This window comes from Eptatretus burgeri, chromosome 13 (genome assembly GCF_056783735.1).
Source record: "Eptatretus burgeri isolate ZD-2024b chromosome 13, Ebu_testis_v1, whole genome shotgun sequence".
NCBI classification, from domain to species: Eukaryota; Metazoa; Chordata; class Myxini; order Myxiniformes; family Myxinidae; genus Eptatretus; species Eptatretus burgeri.
The window spans coordinates 81,383,968-81,407,169 of NC_140973.1; the positions used below are offsets into that span (position 1 = coordinate 81,383,968).

Below are 23,202 nucleotides of genomic sequence, written 5' to 3' on the forward strand. Positions count from 1 at the left end.
TATTTCTCTGAAAGATTCATCCATTTTCCAGCTCCATCTCTGGAACCCATCATCCACACTATTCAGCTTCTGCCCCCCCAATTAAATGGTCACTGCTCAACATGGATGGTTTGCTGTGTTTTCAGTTCTGACAGCTCCTTGCCTTGAACGGTTCTTGGCATTGGCCACTGCACCTCATGCTTTCAAGCTTTTGTTTGAAGGTCATTTGTCCCTCAGACTGGATGCATTCAGAGCTTCCACCCCAGGAAGAATTCTGCCAGCGACCGTCCTTGTTCTTATGGGGCATCCCTGTTGGCTAATGCAGTCAGAGAGGGATATTCTCACTCCCCGGCCCTTTAAAGGTTTTCTCACGATTTTGACACTGTCCTCAGCCAAACTGTTGATCTGGGGATAATAAGGGCTTGACAACATGTGCTTGAGCAGCCAGTCTGTTGTGAACTACTTGTATTCTGCACTGACAAATTGGTCACCTCCATTACTCACCACCAGCATCGGGGTCTCTTGGCATCCAAAGACTGTGCCAACTGGCCACTTGGTGATGACCTAAATGCTTGTCTCCGATGAAAGCAGTGCTACTTCCAGATAGTCCATAACCAATATGGCTTATTAGCATAGTGGAATATGTCATTGTGGGCACCCGTTGGGCACTGTGGTGTTTCAGGCATACATCACAATGGCCCACAAAGTATTCGATCTGGCCGTTCATTGCTGGCGAATGGATGGCCTCCTCTTCCAATTGTTTGCAGTTCTCGTTGCCGATGTGATCCTTGTGAATCCTGCTGAGCATGTTGCTGTGCATGATGAAGGGAACAACTATCTGCTGACCCTTCAGCAGAATTCCATCGACCTAACTCGGTTCATCCCGGAATGCAGAGTAAGGCTTTGCTCACTGGATGCTCAGATCAGTTTGGACTTCTGTTGTCGTAGAAGTTGTTGGAGGTGAGGTGGTGCTCCTCTTCCGGGTTTGCCCGCTATATTTTTGCACATATCTGGTACGGACCTCTGATACCTTGTACATGTTGCTGCGTTTGAGCCTGGGAGTAACTGCTGAAACCTATCTGTCAGGATTCCTTCCGACATCTTTGTTCCTTTCAATTTTCTTTCTAAAAATTTTTTTTTTTTTACAATTCTCTTTATTCATTATAATTATTGCTTTTTTCATCTCTTTTACTCTCTCTCTCTTCCTCTCTTCCATGATCTATCTCTGAGGATAAGTGAATTATTGCAGAAGCATTTCTGGAACGCTCACTTGGCTGCACCTGGATGGGTTTGAGGGAAGAGGAGTAACAGCTGAAACCCGAATCCCATCCAGGTTCCTCCTGACGACTCCAACTTTGCTCTTTACCTCTTGGGGTTCCTTCTGATGTCTCCAGTGCAGTATTTGGTGTTCCGTTTGATTTGGTGAACTTCTGCAAAGCCGTTTAGGAGGAGCGAGCACGATGGGCGGACGGACGGACAGACAGACAGATGACAATATTCCCCCTTTTTTTTTTCAAAAAGCGTGGGGATAAAAATAATTCAAAGGCAAGGAGATTGGACATCAGCAGATTATGGGTAGTTTAACGTACGGAGTGGGGACATGGGGGTTAAGGCACCCAGACTTACATGGCCACAGGCACGGCAGTGATGCTTGCGCCGTGTCAAAGCACTGAAAGCTTCCTCACACCTCATGCACTCCACAATGGATTTGTCACGCACAAATTTGGGCTGGCGCTGACCCAACTCAGACATCTGGAGGGCCGGGAAGAGAAAGCTGCCTTTAATTCATTCATTCATCAAATGACAACAATTTGTCCAAAACATTGAAAACTAGAGGAGGAGCACTCGGTAGAGTGCAAAACCTCCGCCGCCAATACTGCTGGGTCACTTAAGTGAACCTGATATCCTATTCATTGTAGGTCAAAACGGATCAGACTCCACTGAACCATGATTGAATAAACTAAACGAGATCGACGCGCATGCAGAAAAAAGAAAATGGAAATTTTTTTGAAAAAAAAGGTGCAAAATTTCTTTTTTTTTCTTCTAACAAATTTTTTTTGGGGGTTGGAAATCACTTAAAACAAGTAGAAATGCAAAAAAAATTCAAATATTTTTCAAATAAAATCGAAATTTTTTTGTAAAAAAGTTGCAAAATGTTGTTGTTTGTTTCTCTAACAAATTTATTTATTTTTGGTTGGAAATCACTTAAAACATGAAGAAATGCAAAAACAAAAATTCAAATATTTTTTTCAAAATCGACGCCATTGCGGCCATATTGGACTTTGCATCAAGTCCAAAATCAAATGACATGATCCTTGGACAATACCTAATCCCCCCACCAAGTTTCGTCAAAATCCGTCAAGGAGTTTTTCCGGAATACTGTTCACAAACAAACAAACAAACAAAGAGGGATGAAAACAGTAACCTCTGTCCATCTTCGATGGCGGACTAACTCGATTGACGATCTTCCATCGATCTTCCATCTAACTCGATTGACGCGCATGCAGAAATGCCCAAAAAAAAAATCGAAATTTTTTTGAAAAAAAAAAAGGTGAAAATTTTTTTGTTTCTCGAACAATTTTTTTTGGGGGGTTGGAAATCACTTAAAACATGTAGAAATGCAAAAACAAAAATTCAAATATTTTTCAAAATGGCCGCCATTTCTTCCATATTGGACTTTGGACCAAGTCCAAAATCTAACGGCATGATCCTTGGACCATACCTAAACTCTCCACCAATTTTCGTCGAAATCCGTCCAGGGGTTTTTCCATAATACTGTTCACAAACAAACAAACAGACAGGGGTGAAAACAGCAACCACCGTCCATCTTCGATGGCAGAGGATTACGAGACCGACGCGCATGTAGAAATGCCAAAAAAAATTAAATCGAAATTTTTTTGAAAAAAAATGTGCAAAATTTCTGGGTTTTTTTTCTCCAACAATTTTTCTTTGGGTTGGAAATCACTTAAAACATGTAGAAATGCAAAAAAAATCAAATATTTATTAAAAAATCGACGCCATTGCGGCCATATTGGACTTTGCATCAAGTCCAAAATCAAATGACATGATCCTTGGACAATACCTAATCCCCCCACCAAGTTTCGTCAAAATCCGTCAAGGAGTTTTTCCGTAATACTGTTCACAAACAAAAAACAGAGAGGGATGAAAACAGTAACCTCTGTTCATCTTCGATGGCGGAGGTTAACGAGACCGACGCGCATGCAGAAATGCCAAAAAAAAAAAAATCGAAATTTTTTTGAAAAAAAAGGTGCAAAATTTGTAGTTTTTTTCCACTAAAAATTTTTCTTTGGGTTGGAAATCACTTAAAACATGTAGAAATGCAAAAAAAAAAATCAAATATTTCGCATATAAAATCGAAATTTTTTTGTAAAACAGTTGCAAAATTTTGTTGTTTTTTTCTCCAACAAATTTATTTATTTTTGGTTGGAAATCACTTAAAACATGAAGAAATTCAAAAACAAAAATTCAAATTTTTTTCAAAATGGCCACCATATCTGCCATATTGGACTTTGGACCAAGTCCAAAATCTAACGGCATGATCCATCGACCATACCTAATCTCCCCACCAATTTTCGTCGAAATCCGTCAAGGCGTTTTTCCGTAATAATGTTCACAAACAAACAGACGGGTAAAAACAGTAACCTCCGTCCATCTTCGATGGCAGAGGTGAACTCGATCGACTTGTATGAAGAAATGCCTAAAAAAAGAACGAATTTGTTTTGAAAAAATAGGCGCAAAATTTCTTTTTTTTTCTCGAACAAATTTTTTGGGGGGGTTGGAAATCACTTAAAACATGTGGAAATGCAAACACAAAAATTCAAATATTTTTTCAAAATGGCCGCCACAGGGGCCCTATTGGACTTTGGACCAAGTCCAAAATCTAATGGCATGATCATTCGACCAGACCTAATCTCCCCACCAATTTTCATCGAAATCTGACTAGGAGTCGCTCCAGAATAATGTTTACATTCAAACAAACAGACAGGGGTGAAAACACTAACCTCCGTCCATCTTCGATGGCGGAGGTTAACTCGATTGACGCGCATGTCGAAATGCCAAAAAAAAAAAATCGAATTTTTTTTTTTTTTTAAACGTGCAAAATTTCTTTTTTTTCTCTCAAACAATTTTTTTTTGGGAGGGGGGGGGTTGGAAATCACTTAAAACATGTAGAAATGCAAAAAAAATCAAATATTTATTAAAAAATCGACGCCATTGCGGCCATATTGGACTTTGCATCAAGTCCAAAATCAAATGACATGATCCTTGGACAATACCTAATCCCCCCACCAAGTTTCGTAAAAATCCGTCAAGGAGTTTTTCCGTAATACTGTTCACAAACAAAAAACAGAGAGGGATGAAAACAGTAACCTCTGTTCATCTTCGATGGCGGAGGTTAACGAGACCGACGCGTATGCAGAAATGCCAAAAAAAAAAAATCGAAATTTTTTTGAAAAAAAAAGGTGCAAAATTTGTAGTTTTTCCACTAAAAATTTTTCTTTGGGTTGGAAATCACTTAAAACATGTAGAAATGCAAAAAAAAAAATCAAATATTTTGCATATAAAATCGAAAATTTTTTGTAAAACAGTTGCAAAATTTTGTTGTTTTTTTCTCCAACAAATTTATTTATTTTTGGTTGGAAATCACTTAAAACATGAAGAAATTCAAAAACAAAAATTCAAATTTTTTTCAAAATGGCCACCATATCTGCCATATTGGACTTTGGACCAAGTCCAAAATCTAACGGCATGATCCATGGACCATACCTAATCTCCCCACCAATTTTCGTCGAAATCCGTCAAGGCGTTTTTCCGTAATACTGTTCACAAACAAACAAACAGACGGGTAAAAACAGTAACCTCCGTCCATCTTAGATGGCAGAGGTGAACTCGATCGACGTGGATGAAGAAATGCCAAAAAAAAGAACGAATTTGTTTTGAAAAAAAGGCGCAAAATTTCTTTTTTTTTCTCTAACAATTTTTTTTTTGGGGTTGGAAATCACTAAAAACATGTGGAAATGCAAAAACAAAAATTCAAATATTTTTTCAAAATGGCCGCCACAGGGGCCCTATTGGACTTTGGACCAAGTCCAAAATCTAATGGCATGATCATTCGACCAGACCTAATCTCCCCACCAATTTTCATCGAAATCTGACTAGGAGTCGCTCCAGAATAATGTTTACATTCAAACAAACAGACAGGGGTGAAAACACTAACCTCCGTCCATCTTCGATGGCGGAGGTTAACTCGATTGACGCGCATGTCGAAATGCCAAAAAAAAAAATCGAATTTTTTTTTTTTTTTAAATGTGCAAAATTTCTTTTTTTTCTCTCAAACAATTTTTTTTGGGAGGGGGGGTTGGAAATCACTTAAAACATGGAGAAATGCAAAAACAAAAATTCAAATATTTTATCAAAATGGCCACCATTTCTGCCATATTGGACTTTGGACCAAGTACAAAATCTAATAGCATGGTCCTTGGACCATACTTAATCCCCCCACCAAGTTTCGTCGAAATCCGTCCAGGAGTTTTTCCGTAATACTGTTCACAAGCAAACAAACAAACACAGGGGTGAACACAGTAACCACCATCCATCTTCGATGGCGGAGGTTAACTCGATCGACGCCCATGTAGAAATGCCAAAAGAAATAGTCGAATTTTTTTTGAAAAAAAAAGGTGCAAAATTTCTGGGTTTTTTTCGGAAACAATTTTTTTGGGGTTGGAAATCACTTAAAACATGTGGATCTGCAAAAAAATTCAAATATTTTTCAAATAAAATCGAATTTTTTTTGTAAAAAAGTTGCAAAATTTTGTTGTTTTTTTCTCTAACAAATTTATTTATTTTTGGTTGGAAATCACTTAAAACATGGAGAAATGCAAAAACAAACATTCGAATATTTTTTCAAAATGACCGCCATTTCTGCCATATTGGACTTAGGACCAAGTCCAAAATCTAATGGCATGATCCTTGGACCATACCTAATCTCCCCACCAATTTTCGTCGAAATCCGTCCTGAAGTTTCTCCATAATAATATTCACAAACAAACAGACGGGTGAAAACAGTAACATCCGTCCATTTTCGATGGCAGAGGTTAACGAGATCGACGCGCATGTAGAAATGCCAAAAAAAAAATCGAAATTTTTTTGAAAAAAAAGGTGCAATTTTTTTTTTCTCCAACAATTATTTTTTGGGGGTTGGAAATCACTTAAAACATGTAGAAATGCAAAAACAAAAATTCAAATATTTTTTCAAAATGGCCACCATATCTGCCACATTGGACTTTGGACCAAGTCCAAAATCTAATCACATGATCCTTGGACCATACCTTATCTCCCCACCAAGTTTCGTCGAAATCCGTCCAGGATTTTTTCCGTAATAATGTTCACAAACAAACAGACGGGTAAAAACAGCAACCTCCGTCCATATTCGTTGGCAGAGGTGAACTCGATTGACGCGCATTTTGAAATGCCAAAAAAATAAAATCGAAATTTTTTGAAAAAAAAGTTGCAAATTTTTCTTTCTCTAACAATTTTTTTGGGGGGTGGGGGGGTTGGAAATCACTTAAAACATATAGAAATGCAAAAAAAAAATTCAAATAAAATCGATATTTTTCTTGAAAAAAAAGGTGTACATTTTTTTTTCTCTCACAATATTTTTTGGGTTGGAAGTCACTTAAAACATGTAGAAATGCAAAAAAAATTCAAATATTTTTCAAATAAAATCGAAATTTTTTTGAAAAAAAATTGCAAAATTTTGTTTTTTTGTTCTCTAACAAATTTATTTATTTTTGGTTGGAAATCACTGAAAACATGTAGAAATGCAAAAACAAAAAATTCAAAATTTTTTTCAAAATGGCCGCCATAGCGGCCATATTGGACTTTGGACCAAGTGCAAAATCTCATGGCATGATCCTTGGACCATACCTAATCCCCCCACCAAGTTTCGTCGAAATCCGTCCACGAGTTTTTTCCGTAATACTGTTCACAAACAAACAAACAGACAGGGATGAAAACAGTAACCTCCGTCCATCTTCGATGGCAGAGGTTAACAAGATCGACGAGCATGCAGAAATGCCCAAAAAAAAGAACGAAATTTTTTTGAAAAAAAAGGTGCAAAATTTCTTTTTTTTCTCGAACAAATTTTTTTTGGGGGGGGGTTGGAAATCACTTAAAACATGTAGAAATGCAAAAACAAAAATTCAAATATTTTTTCAAAATCCCTGCCATATCTGCCATATTGGACTTTGGACCAAGTCCAAAATCTAATGGCATGATCCTTGGACCATAACTTATCCCCCCCACCAAGTTTCATCGAAATCCGTCCAGGAGTTTTTCCATAATACTGTTCACAAACAAACAAACTGACAGGGATGAAAACAGTAACCTCCATCCATCTTCCATGGCGGAGGTTAACGAGATCAACGTGCATGTAGAAATGCCAAAAAAAAAAATCTAAATTTTTTTGAAAAAAAAATGTGCAAAATTTCTGGTTGTTTTTCTCTTACAATTTTTTTTTTGGGTTGGAAATCACTTAAAACATGTAGAAATGCAAAAACAAAAATTAAAATATTTTTTCAAAACGGCCGCAATCGCAGCCATCTTGGACTTTGGACTAAGTCCAAAATCTAATGGCCTGATCCGTGGACCACACCTAATATCCCCACCAAGTTTTGTCGAAATCCGTCAAGGAGTTTCTCCATAATAATGTTCACAAACAAACAAACAGATGGGTGAAAACAGTAACCTCCGTCCATCTTAGATGGCGGAGGTTAACGAGATCGACGCGCATGTCGAAATGCCCAAAAAAAAATTCGAAATTTTTTTGAAAAAAAAAAAAGTGCAAAATTTTTTTTCTTGAACAATTTTTTTGGGGGGTTGGAAATCACTTAAAACATGTAGAAATGCAAAAACAAAAATTCAAATATATTTTCAAAATGGCCGCCATATCTGCCATATTGGACTTTGGACCAAGTCCAAAATCTAATGGCATGATCCTTGGATCATACCTCGTCTCCCCACCAAGTTTCGTCAAAATCCGTCCAAGAGTTTCTCCATAATACTGGAGGTTATCTCGATTGACGCCCATGTTGAAATTGCAAAAAAAAAAAAAAAAAAAATCGAAATTTTTTTGAAAAAAAAGGTGCAAAATTTCTGGTTTTTTTTCTCCAACAATTTTTTTTTGGGTTGGAAATCACTTAAAATATGTGAAGACCACAAGGGGAAAACCAGAGATGTCAGGATTTGTCAATTTTGAAGAAACTAAAAAACAAAGTTTCAAGACTTTGGTGGAGTGTTTAATAACTGTCATATAGATTTATTTTCCAGTAAAAGGAAGAGTGATCATTGGCCCATCAAATTAAGCATGTCGCATTTGCCAAGTTTCTGTGTTATTTAATTTAAGAGCAAAGAACGAATAGATGTTGCAAACTGACATCACTGGTTATTCCCTTGTTTAATAATTGCCATGCAATTTTAACCCAGGATGTGTCGCAAATTCATGCTTGTTGGTTATTTGCATACATTACATGACTTTGGTGATCATAGATTATTGTTTTCAACATTAAACGGTTATTGTTTTTTTGTTCGATTGGTGTTCAACGCCATACTCAAGGGTATTTCGCTTATATGATGACGGATTCTCCATTTCTTACTCCGTACTAATTAATATGATGGAAAACCGGGATGAAACCAAGGATAAACCACCCCCGTGATAGCCGAAGTCACCCCATGTGAGTCCCTCATATACCTAAGCAGGTTGATTGGGCGGTGGGTACATCGAATGAGGATGGGTACTCAGACGCGCTAACCATTAAGCCACGGCGTGGGTCCCATAAAAGTCACAATAAAGGTTTGACCAGGCTTGAACCACGATATGCACCAACTACGGAGCCCATGATATAACCAAATAGGCCATTGTAGAGCTCAGAGTTTATGCTGTGAAAGTTTTACAACCTTTCATTTTTTAGTTTCTCAACTCTGAATATTATGGTTGAACAGTTAACATGAATGAAAGGGAGATAACCAGGAGTAAAGTACTGACAACTCTGGGTTTCTTCTTGTTCAGCTTTGACAACACTTGTTTTTTCATTGCACGACTAAACTTTATACCATATAAATTATGTGACACCCCTGGTTATTTGTAAAAGTAATATTGTGAGAGGAAACCTTATGTTGCCAACTATTGGCAGGTGCAATAACCCTGAAATTTATAAAAAGTGACATCTCTGGTTTTCCCCTTGTGGTCTTCATGTGGAAATGCAAAAAAAAAAATTCAAATATTTTTCAAATAAAATCGAAATTTTTTTGAAAAAAAGTTGCAAAATGTTTTTTTTTCTCTAACAAATTTATTTATTTTTGGTTGGAAATCACTTAAAACATGTAGAAATGCAAAAACAAAAATTCAAATATTTTTCAAAATGGCCGCCATAGTGGCCATATTGAACTTTGGACCAAGTCCAATATCTCATGGCATGATCCTTGGACCTAATCCCCCCCACCAAGTTTCCTCAAAATCCGTCCAGGAGTTTTTCCGTAATACTGTTCACAAACAAACAAGCAGTCATAGACTGGTACTTACAAAATCGTCAACTTGACCTCTGACCTTGTCTAATAAAAGCTGTCTCTCGAGAAGGTAGCGACGCAAACCAGAAGTTTCTCCGATGATTCTGTACCAAACCATCAAAAATCGAATGTTTGACCTCACTGTGACCTTGACCTTTGAACGATTTTGAACAAAATCTAATCAGCGCTAGCCATCACCCTCCTAAATCACGTGGTGTAATTTGACATTGGTAGCTTCTTCCGTTCTCGAGTTATCGTGCCTACAAACAAACACACAAACACAACCACAAACACACACACACACACACACACACACACACACACACACACACACACACACACACACACACACACACACACACACACACACACACACACACACACACACACACACACGACGGAAGTCATCAATATACTTACGAAATCTTTAGATAGGAGCTTTCATGTGGCAGATCCAACGGTACCATTATTATTGGACAACAGCAGGAATACTTTTGAATAAAACGTGATGGACGGAAGTAGCACACGACATTTATATTTAAAAATCTTTAGATTTCGTAAGTAACAAACAGACAGGGGTGAAAACAGTAACCTCCGTCCATCTTCGATGGCAGAGGTTAATGATGATTTGGAGAATGATAGTTTGCGAATCACACCACAAGCATTTATCCTTTGTTGGTGGTGGTGGCTTTAACCTTTAAGTATTTCTCACAGCCATTGCAATACCAAATACTGTCGATTTTTGTTTAAAATAAAACAAGGATCTGATACTCTCGGTCCCCCGCCTTTTGGGTGGTATGAGGAATAGATCTGTGTGATGTGAAAGCTAAATCTCGAACAGCTTTTGAAACATTGTGTACACAAGCAAAGTTACCAATATGGATGCCATGGCAACATAATTCAGCCAATTACAACCGTAATCTAATTAGCTTGAGATAACATCATTTGGAATGGATATCTTCAATATGAAAGCTGAATGTTCAACGTTTAATTTAAAAAAAAAATGGAGTTCACAAAAGTACATGGACGGATGATAGGTTGATTGATCGGTCGGAAGGAAGTCATTTTAATGTGCCCTGGCCCTCAGACCTTGTCAGAGGGCCAGGGGACAAAAAGGAACAATTAGTTGTCGGCATTATCAATGATAAAGGAAAGCCATTCAAAAGTTACGATTGATCTCAGAACTGTTCTCCCATCAGAGAGTAAGTGCTGCTGAAGAAATTTCCCTGACAAGGACACACCGAGTGGTTTGCCATCACCCGATGACACAATTGCAGGCTGATAATTTATCCAGTGTTTCAGTACACAAATGGCCTGTCTCCAAAATATACCACTGCCTGTTACTGGATCAGACAGCCGACCTGATATGCCTTATACAGGATGCGATGGGATACCCTAACAGCCTGGAGAGCAGTTCAAGGAAAGTGTTTCAACAGCAACTTAATGTGAGTAATGAAAGATTCTAAGTTCTAACTTGCACAAGTTTTTGACAAACTCAACTCAAATATATTACTGAAAGGAGGTGTCTGTCCGTCCGTCCGTCGTGTTTCATTTCAAAGTGTTCCTGCTGTCGTAGAATCATATAAACGGTCCCGTTGGAATGCTAATAATCAATTCACTTGGAGCAGACATTTCGAGGTTGTGAAACGTTGCGTCCGTTTAATCACCAGGATGCCTTTTATCGGGACTTGGAGCTTTCATGTGGCAGATCCAACGGTACCATTATTATTGGACAACAGCAGGAACACTTTTGAATAAAGCGTGACGGACGGAAGTGGCGCACAACGTTTATATTTAAAAAATACTTCTCAAAGCAATGGAAACTTGTATAAACGTTCAGTACATGGAGGGAGCATGCAAAGTATAACAACCACGATCATGACGATAACAACAACAGGTATCTTGTGATATCTTGTAATATCAACAGCTATTGTGGTTACATTCACAAATATAGAATATATATATATATATATATATATGTATATTGAAAGTTTAACTAACTTGGTAATTTGCATGACTGTGATGTTGAAATCTGAGTAAGAATGAATCAAAATTTTCAAAATGTTTCATTTCATTCATTTTGAGCGGAGGTTCTCAAACTCAAGCATCAAGCACGGAGCTTCGCAGTGAAGCAGAAGTGATTTTTTTGCTCACGACATATATATATATATATATATATATATATATATATATATATATATATATATATATATATATATATATATATATATATATATATATATATATATATATATATATATATATGCAGCAAGGACGGTTGATGAAGGTGATGTTAGCCGACTTCCAAGCCGATGGAAGATGACCTTGGGCAAATGATAGAACGAGTAGAGCAGGATGTTTGAGAAGTACAACATGTTGTCTTATGATTAAATCCTTAAGCAAAGCGACGGGTACTTTTGCTAGTATGTTATAAAAGATCATTCTTGTGTGTTTCACTTCATTTTACATCCTCATTGAGACTCACAGATAACCATGCAATATGATTGTGAAGTACAAAATAGTCTTTTCATTAAACCCATCAGGGAAGCTACAGGTGTTATTTGCTATGTTATTAAAAATTCAGCGATGTCAGGATGGACACACACTCCCACCTGAGTTGTGGAACCTATGCTTGAATGTCAGACTAGCTATAAACTGTCACCCTGGTGTTCCACATTCAGGGCGTCGTATCACAAAGTGTGCCTTCTCTCGGGCAGACGTGAAGCTCAATGGACTTGAAAGACCTGGCATCCTGATGAAATTCCAAATTACTGCTCGAACATAGAGATGGCACCGCATCGGTGCAGCTGCGTTCCCAGCGATGATCCATATAAATGAACAAAATAATTAAAAACTGCACTTTCATTTTGCTTTGTGAACACGCTGTTCTTTGATCACATCATTTTAGCCAGGGATAGTTTACATCCAACTACCTGTCGTGGGACCACTTCATTTGTAGCACAAAGACCACCTAACAAGACCAATGGCCAACTGTGGCATCCTGAGCACAGTAATTATACCATCAGATGGTAAATGATTCTGTTTGCATCTTCAGCACAATCTCGCTGTAGACGAATGCTGGCTTGTGTTGCCTTTTAAAGGTTTGTTATTTCTTGGCCTTAGTAAAAAGAATAAATAAATAAATAAATAAATAAATAAGAAAAACACTCCCTCATAAGGAAAGTGCAGAACTCCATCGATGAAACTGCACTCCTGGATACGAGTTTGATGAACATCATCCTCAATCATCACACGGGTGAATGGACATATCTATTGATTGTCGTCTGTGTTTAGCAGTTTTGCGAATGAGTTTAAACATCTTTTATCCTTTCACACATAAACAGTATTTCCAAAGTTGGGCGAATGACGAGAGGTTAATCAGAACCGAAGGTTGATAAAGGGCACGGTAAGCACTGTGGGAAGCATAGTACAGCTGACGTTTCGAGCATTACCTCTTCGTCGGAGTGACATATCAGGCGTTATCGGACATTGGCCCTCTGCTCCGATGAAGGGTTCACACCCGAGATATCAGCGATACTTTGCTTCCCACGATGCTAACATTCGTCGATCTTCAGTTGATAAAACCCATCACTCACATTGTTCACCAACTCAGACTAACACGAGCCTGAAAGTGTCGAACCACCTGTCGCAGGAACGACAGCAGAATGCCGTTCCAAACAAGTAACATCTTCGTGTACAAAGCATTACAACAAATTATAGAAATAATTCTAAAAACAACGTTTGTCGGACCAAGACTCGGGGCATTTCTGTTGATAAAGCCATCACACAAGTGGGAGATGGCAATAATGAAAGGAGATAGAAAAGCACCACATGCTTCCTGAGAGCCAAGGAAGGACCGCTGGCCAGCGTGGCACCGGGCCAAGAGATACAAGTCTGTCCTAGTCTGGCACCAGTCTAAACGCAAGCACAATCCACTGCTTTGGTACAATGGCCGTTTCAGCCAGCGCAGCAGAATGCAAGTCGACGAAGGCGGCTTCCTGCCGCCAGGGTCCTGTCAAGGATCCCTGCGGCCGGACACATGCTACGCGTTAAATCGGGACACGGCGTTGAACCTTGCTCTCTGTTCTAGTACAAGCCGATGGCTGTCCAGAATTATTTATCCCCCTTTCAATGGGCACAAAACTTGCCTAAATAAGGTTGTGAAATGACACAGCCTGGTTCCTGTTAAAATAACAAAGAAAACCATTGTTGGCTTAAAAGTGCACGTCGAAACAAATCTTGCAGCAAACGTACGGATAAGATAAATAAACGCGTCGTCTTTTGTAATCACTCCGCACAGAAAGGCATCGCCTTGTCGTATAAAGTACTCCGCGATTGCTGATGCTGCACCGGACTCGCATCAGCAGCGACTTGACCGATCGACGGGACTTTGCCAGACTGCAGGGAACAAAGCAAACTCGCTACCGTTTTGTGGCAAAGTACAGCAGTCCGCGACATCTGGTTCCCATCTTTCAAAGTAAATTCCGTGAAGTGCAAATTTTTCATACGTTCGACGCTTCCAAAGCATTTCCTTCGTCAAGATTCCTCACGCAGCGCCCTCAAAAGTGGGCGACCTGACGGGCCGACCATCTTGGGAATTTCCACGGTCCCGTCACGTTTTGCCTCGAAGGCCCGAGAGTTCAGCCTTTGTGACAACCACCGGCCCAGTCAAGACTCAAAGAACAATGGTGGACGTTGCTAAGATCGCTTTTACAACTGCGGATGTCGTTTCTAACGGCACAGCGAAGGTGTCTTGACGCATGGAATCTTAATAAATCGCTCTTCGGGATTTCTCGAGCACAACCACCATGGTAAAATTAGCTTCGATGAATCAACATCGAAAGGCAGCAACGATTGTGCATTTTAAAAAATTGTGCAGACTTTCGCTACCTTGTCCCATTGATGTAAAGCTACCTTTTCTGTAAAGATTTGCGGAGAAAGTACGCTCAGAAAAAGGGCCGAAACACAGGTTGCGTTTGAGTCCGGTCCCCGCCGTTCTGGTATTGACGGGGAGGCGAACCACCACCATGCGGCATTTTAACGACGTGTTTGCGAAGGCGAGTCGAACTCAAGGAGCCATGTTGGCATGCGTCAATCCGGTGAGATTTATCAAATCCAATCTGTGATGACTTGCAAGATCGCAGAGAAGGCCAATTGTGGCGAACCCGCGTACGAACAAGTGTGCTCCTTATATTAAACATTTGTGCTGACGTGGACATTTCCTCACAGGCAGATCACACCCGTCCTCTCGATTGAAGGAGCTGTTGAAGGCCTTGAAGGTCTCGCTGTTTTTCTCGTGCATCTCCAGAGTCTCGCGAATGGCCTGTGGGGAGAACAAACAGCGCAGCTGAGTAACTGCCTCACCGTGGAAAACACACAATCCTCCGCTTTGTTTTTGCACCGACAAAAGTAAAGGCTCGTGATCCCTCAACCTCAGTCTGAGTTGTTGTTCACGGAACGAGTGCAAAATGCGTCATGTGATCGAATACGCACTCCATTTTGTTCCGATCAGTTTGTGTACCGACGGAGCATGCGGTTATTAGTTATTTGAACCTTGTAATAAACAATTTTTTTTTCTTCTGTTTTTGATATCTCTTTAATTAATTTTTAATCATCATCATTTTTTTTGTACTGCTCTTCTTCTTCAAAGCTTTCCGATGATATTTGAGAATGTTTCGCGACCTGACACATTGCGGATTTCCGTTTACAGAACAGATTGGTGTCAGTGAGAGCTGGGCTATTTAAACTCTTGATACGTGGAATTAATTACTTTTTTTTTTTTTTTTCAAAGGAGAGGAGGGGAAGGTGTTGTGGATTTGAGAATGGATTTGAGGTTGTAAGTTTAAATGTGTTCAAAGGAAGGTTTGAGTACGGTATTTGTGAAACTATGCCTTGAATTGTGGGACATGAAAAAAGATCACGGAGGGAGCGATGGTCACAGCAGCTTTTCGGCTTTGCATTGGAACGAATTACCTTCAATCACATTCATTTCCTGGAAGCTACATCAAATAAACTTTTCAATCATCAACAAACTATTTGGCACATTTCCCGACCTTTATCCAAGCAATGGAACAAAGACATCTGTAATCTAGTGAAAACAAAAAGTATGGCCTTTTAAGAAGGGGGGAGGAATGGAGGGGGGGGGTAACGCACACCAAAGAAGGGATCACTTACTTTTATCCACTGCTCTTTCTCAGCTTCTGACCTGTGAGCCAAGAATAACAAAGTGAGTGCAGTTCCGGTCGTCTTTCAAAGCATGCTCAGATAGCACGGCTCGAACAAAGGTAGAACTTGGTTATTACAGATACACAGCAAATTCAATCAGAGTGCATGTTGTCAAAGCTTTGTGTGGATCAAAAATGCATATCTCTGCTCCTCTCACTCCCTCTCTCCATTCCTCTATCTGCTTCCCTCCTCATCTCCTTTCCTTACTCCCTCCATCCTTCTATCTCTTCCCTCTCCCTCTCCCAACATCCGTCTCTCTACACCCCCTCCCACTCTCATCTACGTCTATCTCGAGAGATGGAGGGAAGAGTTTGAGAGGAATCTTTCTTCCTCATAATGAGGATGCAAATTGTGTTCCACTGAAGACCAACGTCCTTTCCCCGATAACCTTCCTCGTTTTACCACTTTCACGAGCACATTTTATCAATTTGCACAGTCATAACGTGCTGTTTTGGGGGAGTTCAGGAAATTGCTTTAAATGAGCAAAACCACGATATCGGTGAACTCTCCCCCTGTTCGTCGACCCCCATGTTGCGCACATGCATTTCCCCACCGCCCCATCGTCAGTGTGATTCCTTCTACCCTCTGTCACCTCGCTGAGGCTAGACATTGCAAGACAAAAAACAAAACTGCTTGCCAGACTTGCATGTGGAATTCAACAATGCCATTAACAACAATGCCATTAACAACAATGCCATGGTAATGGACTTGGAGTCATGCATTGACGGGTTGTTGAGTTTCTCTTACCTCGACCTGACGATGAGTGACCTCTGTTTCCCAGCCACAGTAAACGTATTTGGCTGACCTGCAGTATCGGCCTCATGTAACTGGGAAGGACCATGGTGCAGAGAAAGGCGGTTAGTTTAAGGTACATACAATGCCGACCAAGTTTGAACCAAAACAAAAGAAACATCTCAGATCACATGGTTGACACATCAAGGTTGTTCAAACGGTTTGCTTTCTTCAACTACCTGTAGGACATGGAGTTGAAATGTAATGATCTCACCTGCATTCCGTCAATGCCTATCCTTGTGCGCACGCTGAATTTTTGCAGCCCCATCAACCTCAATTTGGGCGCACAATACAGGAGCATGTTGTTAAACTGCAGGAAGGATGAAGGCAAAGAATGGACGTATGTTTAAGGTGAGAGGATGATGACACGTGAGGCAACATAATGGGAGATCAGGAACATCAACTGCAATGAAGATGATACGATGAATAGCAAATGTTTTTCTCCACCTCTCCTCTGGTCTATCTTCCTCTGCTCTCTCAGCTCTCCGACACCAATCCCAAGCAATTCCAGGATGCACACATTCTTCCGTTAACCCGCTCCTCGTTAAACTCTCAACATCCAGGCTGTTGGCACACCTCGACTCCTTTGTTCCTCCTTTCTCCCAATTGTGGAATCGATTTCCTGAGATTGTTAAATCGCACTCTTCAGTACAGGGCGTAAATTAAGGAAGCGGGGCACCATCCTCATCTCAACTCGTGATCTTTTCTACCCCCATTTACCCAAAATAACAAAATCTTCTTAATTCCAGGTTTCCTTCCCTTCCCTCTCTTCTCCTTTCCTGTTCATTCATTCCTTTGCTTATTGCGTCCAATTGTTGTCCCCTTTGCCACATAGTCAGTTCATTGTCCTTTTTACCCTCTTGTCACCTCACTCTTACAAGAGCCTCGATCTTGTATAAGAAAAATAACGTGTGGTGGGAAGTTAGCCCGTCACTCCCACCCGAGCTGCGAGAGACGGGATTTTGCGATCACGCAAGTGTTGCGTGCGTGCGTGCGTGCGTGCGTGCGTGCGTATCGGTCTGTCTAGGTCATAACTTTTTTTTTACCATTTGAGCTTTTGACATCAAATTTTCAACAAACCTATATTAAGAGGATATGAAGAAGACAAATGAATAAAATGTGCAATTTTTCTGACTATTGTTTTTGTCAAGTTTAGTTTGAGTACAAAGTGGACGCGGACACGTTCAGCATGTTGAGATGCTTTGTAGTTATTACCTCCACCACCGAAGGTGAAGGAAGTTGTGTTTTCACCCCTTTCTGTTTGTTTGCTTGTTTGTCTGTTTGTTTGTGTACAGGATATCTGAAAAAGTTGTGGACATGCTGGGTGTGTAACAAGGAAGAATTGATTCGATTTTGGTGAAGATCCGAATCCAGATCTGGATATGAGAATTATTTAATTTTTAAAGTGATTGGACCAAAAACGATGTCGTACTGTATGGCATGATATTTCAAACATGTATTGGTCCTGACATGTTCTCATGGATCAGGCATTACATGGCGGAGGTATGCGCTCCGCCGAGTGCCCTTCTCGTTTGTTTCACCTGTATTACAAGAAAACTCTGCATTTAACTTGAAGTATCTTGAAATATCCTTGGTAGGATGTTTTCCCATCCCCTTTAGTGGAACAGTTTGTTGGAAGAGCAATACCATCATATTCCCATCCCTCTATCATCACCCCGATAATGTTGAGGGTGGAAGTATTGTGGAGAAGAGGTAGCCTCCATCTCGGCATTCTTTTCAGATTGAAAACAAAACTAGCATATCTTGGTTGGATAAGTTTCCACCCGTTGAGTTAATACTTGGTGGAAGAACCTTTGACGGCAATTACAGCTGTGAATCTGTTGTGATAGATCTCTACCAACTTTGCACACCTTGATTGGGCAATATTTTCCCATTATTCTGAACAAAACTGTTCACGCTCAGTCAAGTTGTGTGGGGAGTGTTGATGGACAGCAATCTTTAAGTCATGCCACAGATTTTCGATTGGATTTAGTTCAGGGCTCTGACTGGGTCACTCAGGGACATTTATCTTTGTGTTCCTTAGCCACTCCAGTGTAGCTTTCGCTGTGTGCTTCTTGTCGTTGTTATGCTGAAAGATGAACTTGAATTTCCGTCCCAATTTCAGCTTTCTTGCAGAGGGCAGCAGGTTTTCCTCCAGGATATTTCTGTATTTTGCTGCATCCATTCTCCCTTCTATCCTTACAAGTGCCCCAGTTCCTGCTGATGAGAAACATCCCCATCACATGATGCTGCTACCACCATGCTTCACAGTAGGGATGGTGTTCTTTGGGTGATGTGCTGTGTTGAGTTTGTGCCAAACGTAATATTTTGCATTTAGGCGAAAAAGTTCCATCTTGATTTCGTCAGGCCACAAACCCTTTTGCCACACGGCTTCACAATCTCTGGAGTGTTTGTTTACATTCCTCAAACGAGACTCAAGGTGGGCTTTTTTGAGTAATGGTTTCCTTCTTGCCACCCTACCGTACAGGCCAGACTTGTGGAGTGCTTGGGATATTGTTGTAACATGTACACAGTGACCTGTCTTTGCCATAAAGGCCTGTAGCTCTTTCAAAGTTGTCATTAGCCTCTTGGTGGCCTCTCTGATCAGTCTCCTCCTTGCTTGGTCATCCAGTTTGGAGAGACGGCCTGATCTAGACAGGGTCTTGGTGGCACCATACGCCTTCCACTTCTTAATGATTGTCTTGATTGTGCCCCAAGGGATATTCAAGGACTTTGAAATATTTCTATATCCATCAGCTGATCTGTGCCTTTCCATAACTTTATCTCTGAGATCTTTTGAAAGCTCCTTGGGGCTCATGGTTGAGTCTTTGCTGTGAAATGCACTACCCAGCAGAGTAAACCTACAGGAACAGCTGATTTTATTCTGAAATAATTAGAATCACTACAATTTAATACAGGTGGAGGCCAATTAACTTTGTGTGTGATTTTGAAGGTGAGTGGTTACACCTGAGCTTATTTACAAGTGCTATTATAAGGGGGGTGTACACTTATCCAACCAAGATATTGGTTCACGAAAAAATATTTTCACGAAAAATATAAGTGACCACTATATTCCTTATTGTGTGTCTGTCTGTCTGTCTGTCTCTCTGTTGGGTAGTCGATCCAGTCGAAAAAAAAAAAATTGAAATTTGTTCTACCCTTATTATCAGTTTTTTAGTCGATATGTTTGTCTGTTGGATAGTCGATCCAGTCGAAAAAAAACATTTTTTTTTTTTACAAATTTTTTTTTGAAATTTGTTCTCCCCTTATTATCAGTTTTTCCGTCGATATGTTTGTCTGTCTGTCTGTCTGTCTGTCTGTTCGGTCCAGTGCTCCGTTAATACAATGGCAATTTCGATGAAACTTGGTGGGTAGGTTCATACCATGACCAAGTTGTGTGCAAATGAGAACCGTTGCTATGGAGACCAGCGTTGCCTAGCAATGGGACTTTGAAATTTTTGAAAAATCATAAAAAAATTTTTTTTTTCGAAAATCAAAAATCAGGCCACGAGCGACTGTGGGCATTACCATTCAGCCATATTGTCAAAAATTTCCAGCCGAATCCTATGAAAACTGTCGGAGAAGATAGACTTTGAATGAATCCTCGTCGAAAAGAATAAAAAAAAACGAAGTTCGTTATATCTCAGAGACTATGATTCAGATATACATGAAACTGGTATGGTAGGTTCATGGTATGTCCTAGTTATGTATGAGAAAGAACCGTTGCTATGGACCCCTCCGTTGCCTAGCAACGGCCGAAAAACCTCTAAATGTGGGGGTATTTTAACGAAAAAACAATCTGCAGCATTAACCCTTGAAGCTAGAATCATGAATTTTTTTGTGCTTAATCCTCAGGTCATTCCCCATCGAACGGGCCCATCGCGTCAGGTTCTATTGGGTAGGTGACTACCCATGTCCGCCTACCGGCTTGTCTGTCTGTCTGTCTGTCTGTCTGTCTGTCTGTCTGTCTGTCTGTCTGTCTGTCCTGAGCATAGCTCCGTGGGTTTTGATCTGATCCTGATGAAATTTTGGTGGGAGGTTTCTATCATGATCAAGTTGTGTTTTCCTGAAAATGGGCATGGTCCGCCCATTATGGGCGGAACCATGCCCCAAAAACATGTGTTTTTAGGGGTAGCTGATTTCAATTTGCATCTTCTCCGAGGGGTTTTGTCGAATCTGACAGTGGTTTCAGCATTTGGTTAGCCCAATGGAACCTGCATAGCCCCACGGAGCTCGATTTTTCATTTTCATCCCAAGGTCAAGGCCACAAGGTCACGAACTTAGAAAATTGCGATTTTGACATAAAAAAATTTCTTCTCCGAGGTCTTTGTCGAATCTGGCAGGGGTTTCAGTATTTGGTTCGCACAATGGCACCTGCATAGCCCCACAGAGCTCGATTTTTCATTTTCATCCCAAGGTCAAGGCCACAAGGTCACAAACTTAGAAAATTGCAAATTGTGTTTTTAGGGGGTAGCCGATTTCAATTTGTATCTTCTCCTCGGGAGTTTGTCAAATCTGGCAGGGGTTTCGGTATTTGGTTCGCACAATGGCACCTGCATAGCCCCACAGAGCTCGATTTTTCATTTTCGTCCCAAGGTCAAGGCCACAAGGTCACAAACTTAGAAAATTGCAAATTGTGTTTTTAGGGGATAGCCGATTTCAATTTGTATCTTCTCCTCGGGAGTTTGTCAAATCTGGCAGGGGTTTCGGTATTTGGTTCACACAATGGCACCTGCATAGCCCCACAGAGCTCGATTTTTCATTTTCGTCCCAAGGTCAAGGCCACAAGGTCACAAACTTAGAAAATTGCAAATTGTGTTTTTAGGGGGTAGCCGATTTCAATTTGTATCTTCTCCTCGGGAGTTTGTCAAATCTGGCAGGGGTTTCGGTATTTGGTTAGCCCAATGGCACCTGCATAGGCCCACGGAGCTTGATTTTTCATTTTCGTCGCAAGGTCAAGGTCACAAGGTCACGAACTTAGAAAATTGCGATTTTGACATAAAAATCCATCTTCTCCGAGGGGGTTGTCGAATTTGGCAGAGGTTTTGGTATTTGGTTAGCCCAATGGCACCTGCATAGCCCCACGGAGCTCGATTTTTCATTTTAGTCCCAAGGTCAAGGTCACAAGGTCATGAACTTAGAAAATTTCGAATTTTGACATAAAAATCAGACGACTGCCCAAACTTTGAGAGCTAAGATGACAATATTTTTTATGCACAATCTTGAGGTCATTCCACACCTAAAGTCTTAAAACCATTTTTCTCTATCTCGAACACCTTACCCGTGGCGCCCCCTTCAAGTTTGTTTTTACGCTGATTCCATCAAAGTATGGATAATCCGATGAGTGCGAAATGCCATATAGCCTATATGACGTTATATTGTTCCTGGAATGTTCCAGAGGAAGTTTTGCACCAAAGGTCATAATCCTTGACCTTTGACCTTTAAAGTTCACAAAGGTCAAATTTTCAAAGTTGTGGGAATCGAACTGGGTTTTCGACCTTCTTCGACGAACTAACTCCAATAAGCTATAGCACGTATCCTGTTTCCTTATTTTAATGTCCACAACATTGTTTTGAGACCTTTAAAGGTTGTGCAAAGGTCAAATTTTTAAAATTGTTGAACAAAACCGGGTTTTCGACATTTTGCAGCTACTAACCTGTCACTCCTACCACATCAAGTTGATCATTTTTATAACTTGGTCAAACATTATCACATTGTCTCATCCTTGACTTCTGAAACTATCTACATCGTCAAATACCGCTCGTGAAACATCGTCGTCTTCAGACTTGATATAGTTTTGTATTTTTAATTAATTTCCTGAAATTTGTTGAATTTGTTTTTCACTTGAAATTTGTGGGTTCCGATGTGTAAATAAAGATGAGAAAAGTCTCATTTAATGTAATTTAATTCCAGGCTACAAGGAAACAAAAGGTGAAAAATTTAAAGGGGGTGTACACTTTCTGTAGGCACTGTATATTCCCACTGGGTAATCGCAGGCGGTTACATCTTCCATTGTCAATGCAAATATCTCTTCTTTGTTGTTTGGGTCCTCCAGAAATGTGGCAAAGTTTACAGGCATCTTTGGCTCAGTGGAAATCTTTATCCTGACACCCTTCACTCTTTTTCTCACGTAAAGATCTCCTTCAAGCTCCTCGGTGTGAAGTTCCTAACACTGTACTCATCAAATGTTGAAGCATCACCCTGAGGAAGCGGGTGTACTATAGTGGGGCCATCAAATACTTTGACATCAAAATGCACTGGGGATTCTGGCTGGAAGGTATGCAAGAGATCTAATAATTGTGATTTATAACTTGCCAGGCAAAGTTTTCCATGCTGACTTAGATATGGTGGCCAAAGGTGATTTCTATGCATGGATAACTCGTCCAAGTCCTCGTCACAAACTTCATTTCAGATGAAAAGCTGGCTGAAGAGACTGCAGTCGCTTTCAATGTCTCCCATCTGTTGCTTCATCTTGGATTTGGCTTTTGCAATGGGATGCTTGAAGATGTGGAAGTTATTCCTCTTGATTGGCTCATGAATTGACACAGTCATTTCCACCATAACGTCCTTCAGATACTTTGTACACCTCGTGGTACCTGCTGCTTCCATGCTGTGAAATGTGCT

The 23,202-nt window shown here is 40.2% G+C and overlaps 1 protein-coding gene across 7 annotated transcripts in view; it reads right to left on the reverse strand.

Annotated features, from left to right (window-relative positions):
* The window catches only part of LOC147014913 (FYVE, RhoGEF and PH domain-containing protein 1-like), a 184,342-nt gene that overhangs the window by 5,413 nt on the left and 155,727 nt on the right, over window positions 1–23,202 (reverse strand). For all 7 annotated transcript variants that reach the window (XM_085853368.1, XM_085853370.1, XM_085853373.1 and 4 more), the window contains 5 exons: window positions 16,793–16,888; window positions 16,534–16,613; window positions 15,736–15,766; window positions 14,789–14,884; window positions 1,606–1,731 (listed from right to left, as the gene is read on the reverse strand). In XM_085853368.1, the coding sequence (XP_085709494.1) occupies window positions 1,606–1,731; window positions 14,789–14,884; window positions 15,736–15,766; window positions 16,534–16,613; window positions 16,793–16,888 (429 nt within the window). The remainder of the gene's footprint in view (window positions 1–1,605; window positions 1,732–14,788; window positions 14,885–15,735; window positions 15,767–16,533; window positions 16,614–16,792; window positions 16,889–23,202) is intronic.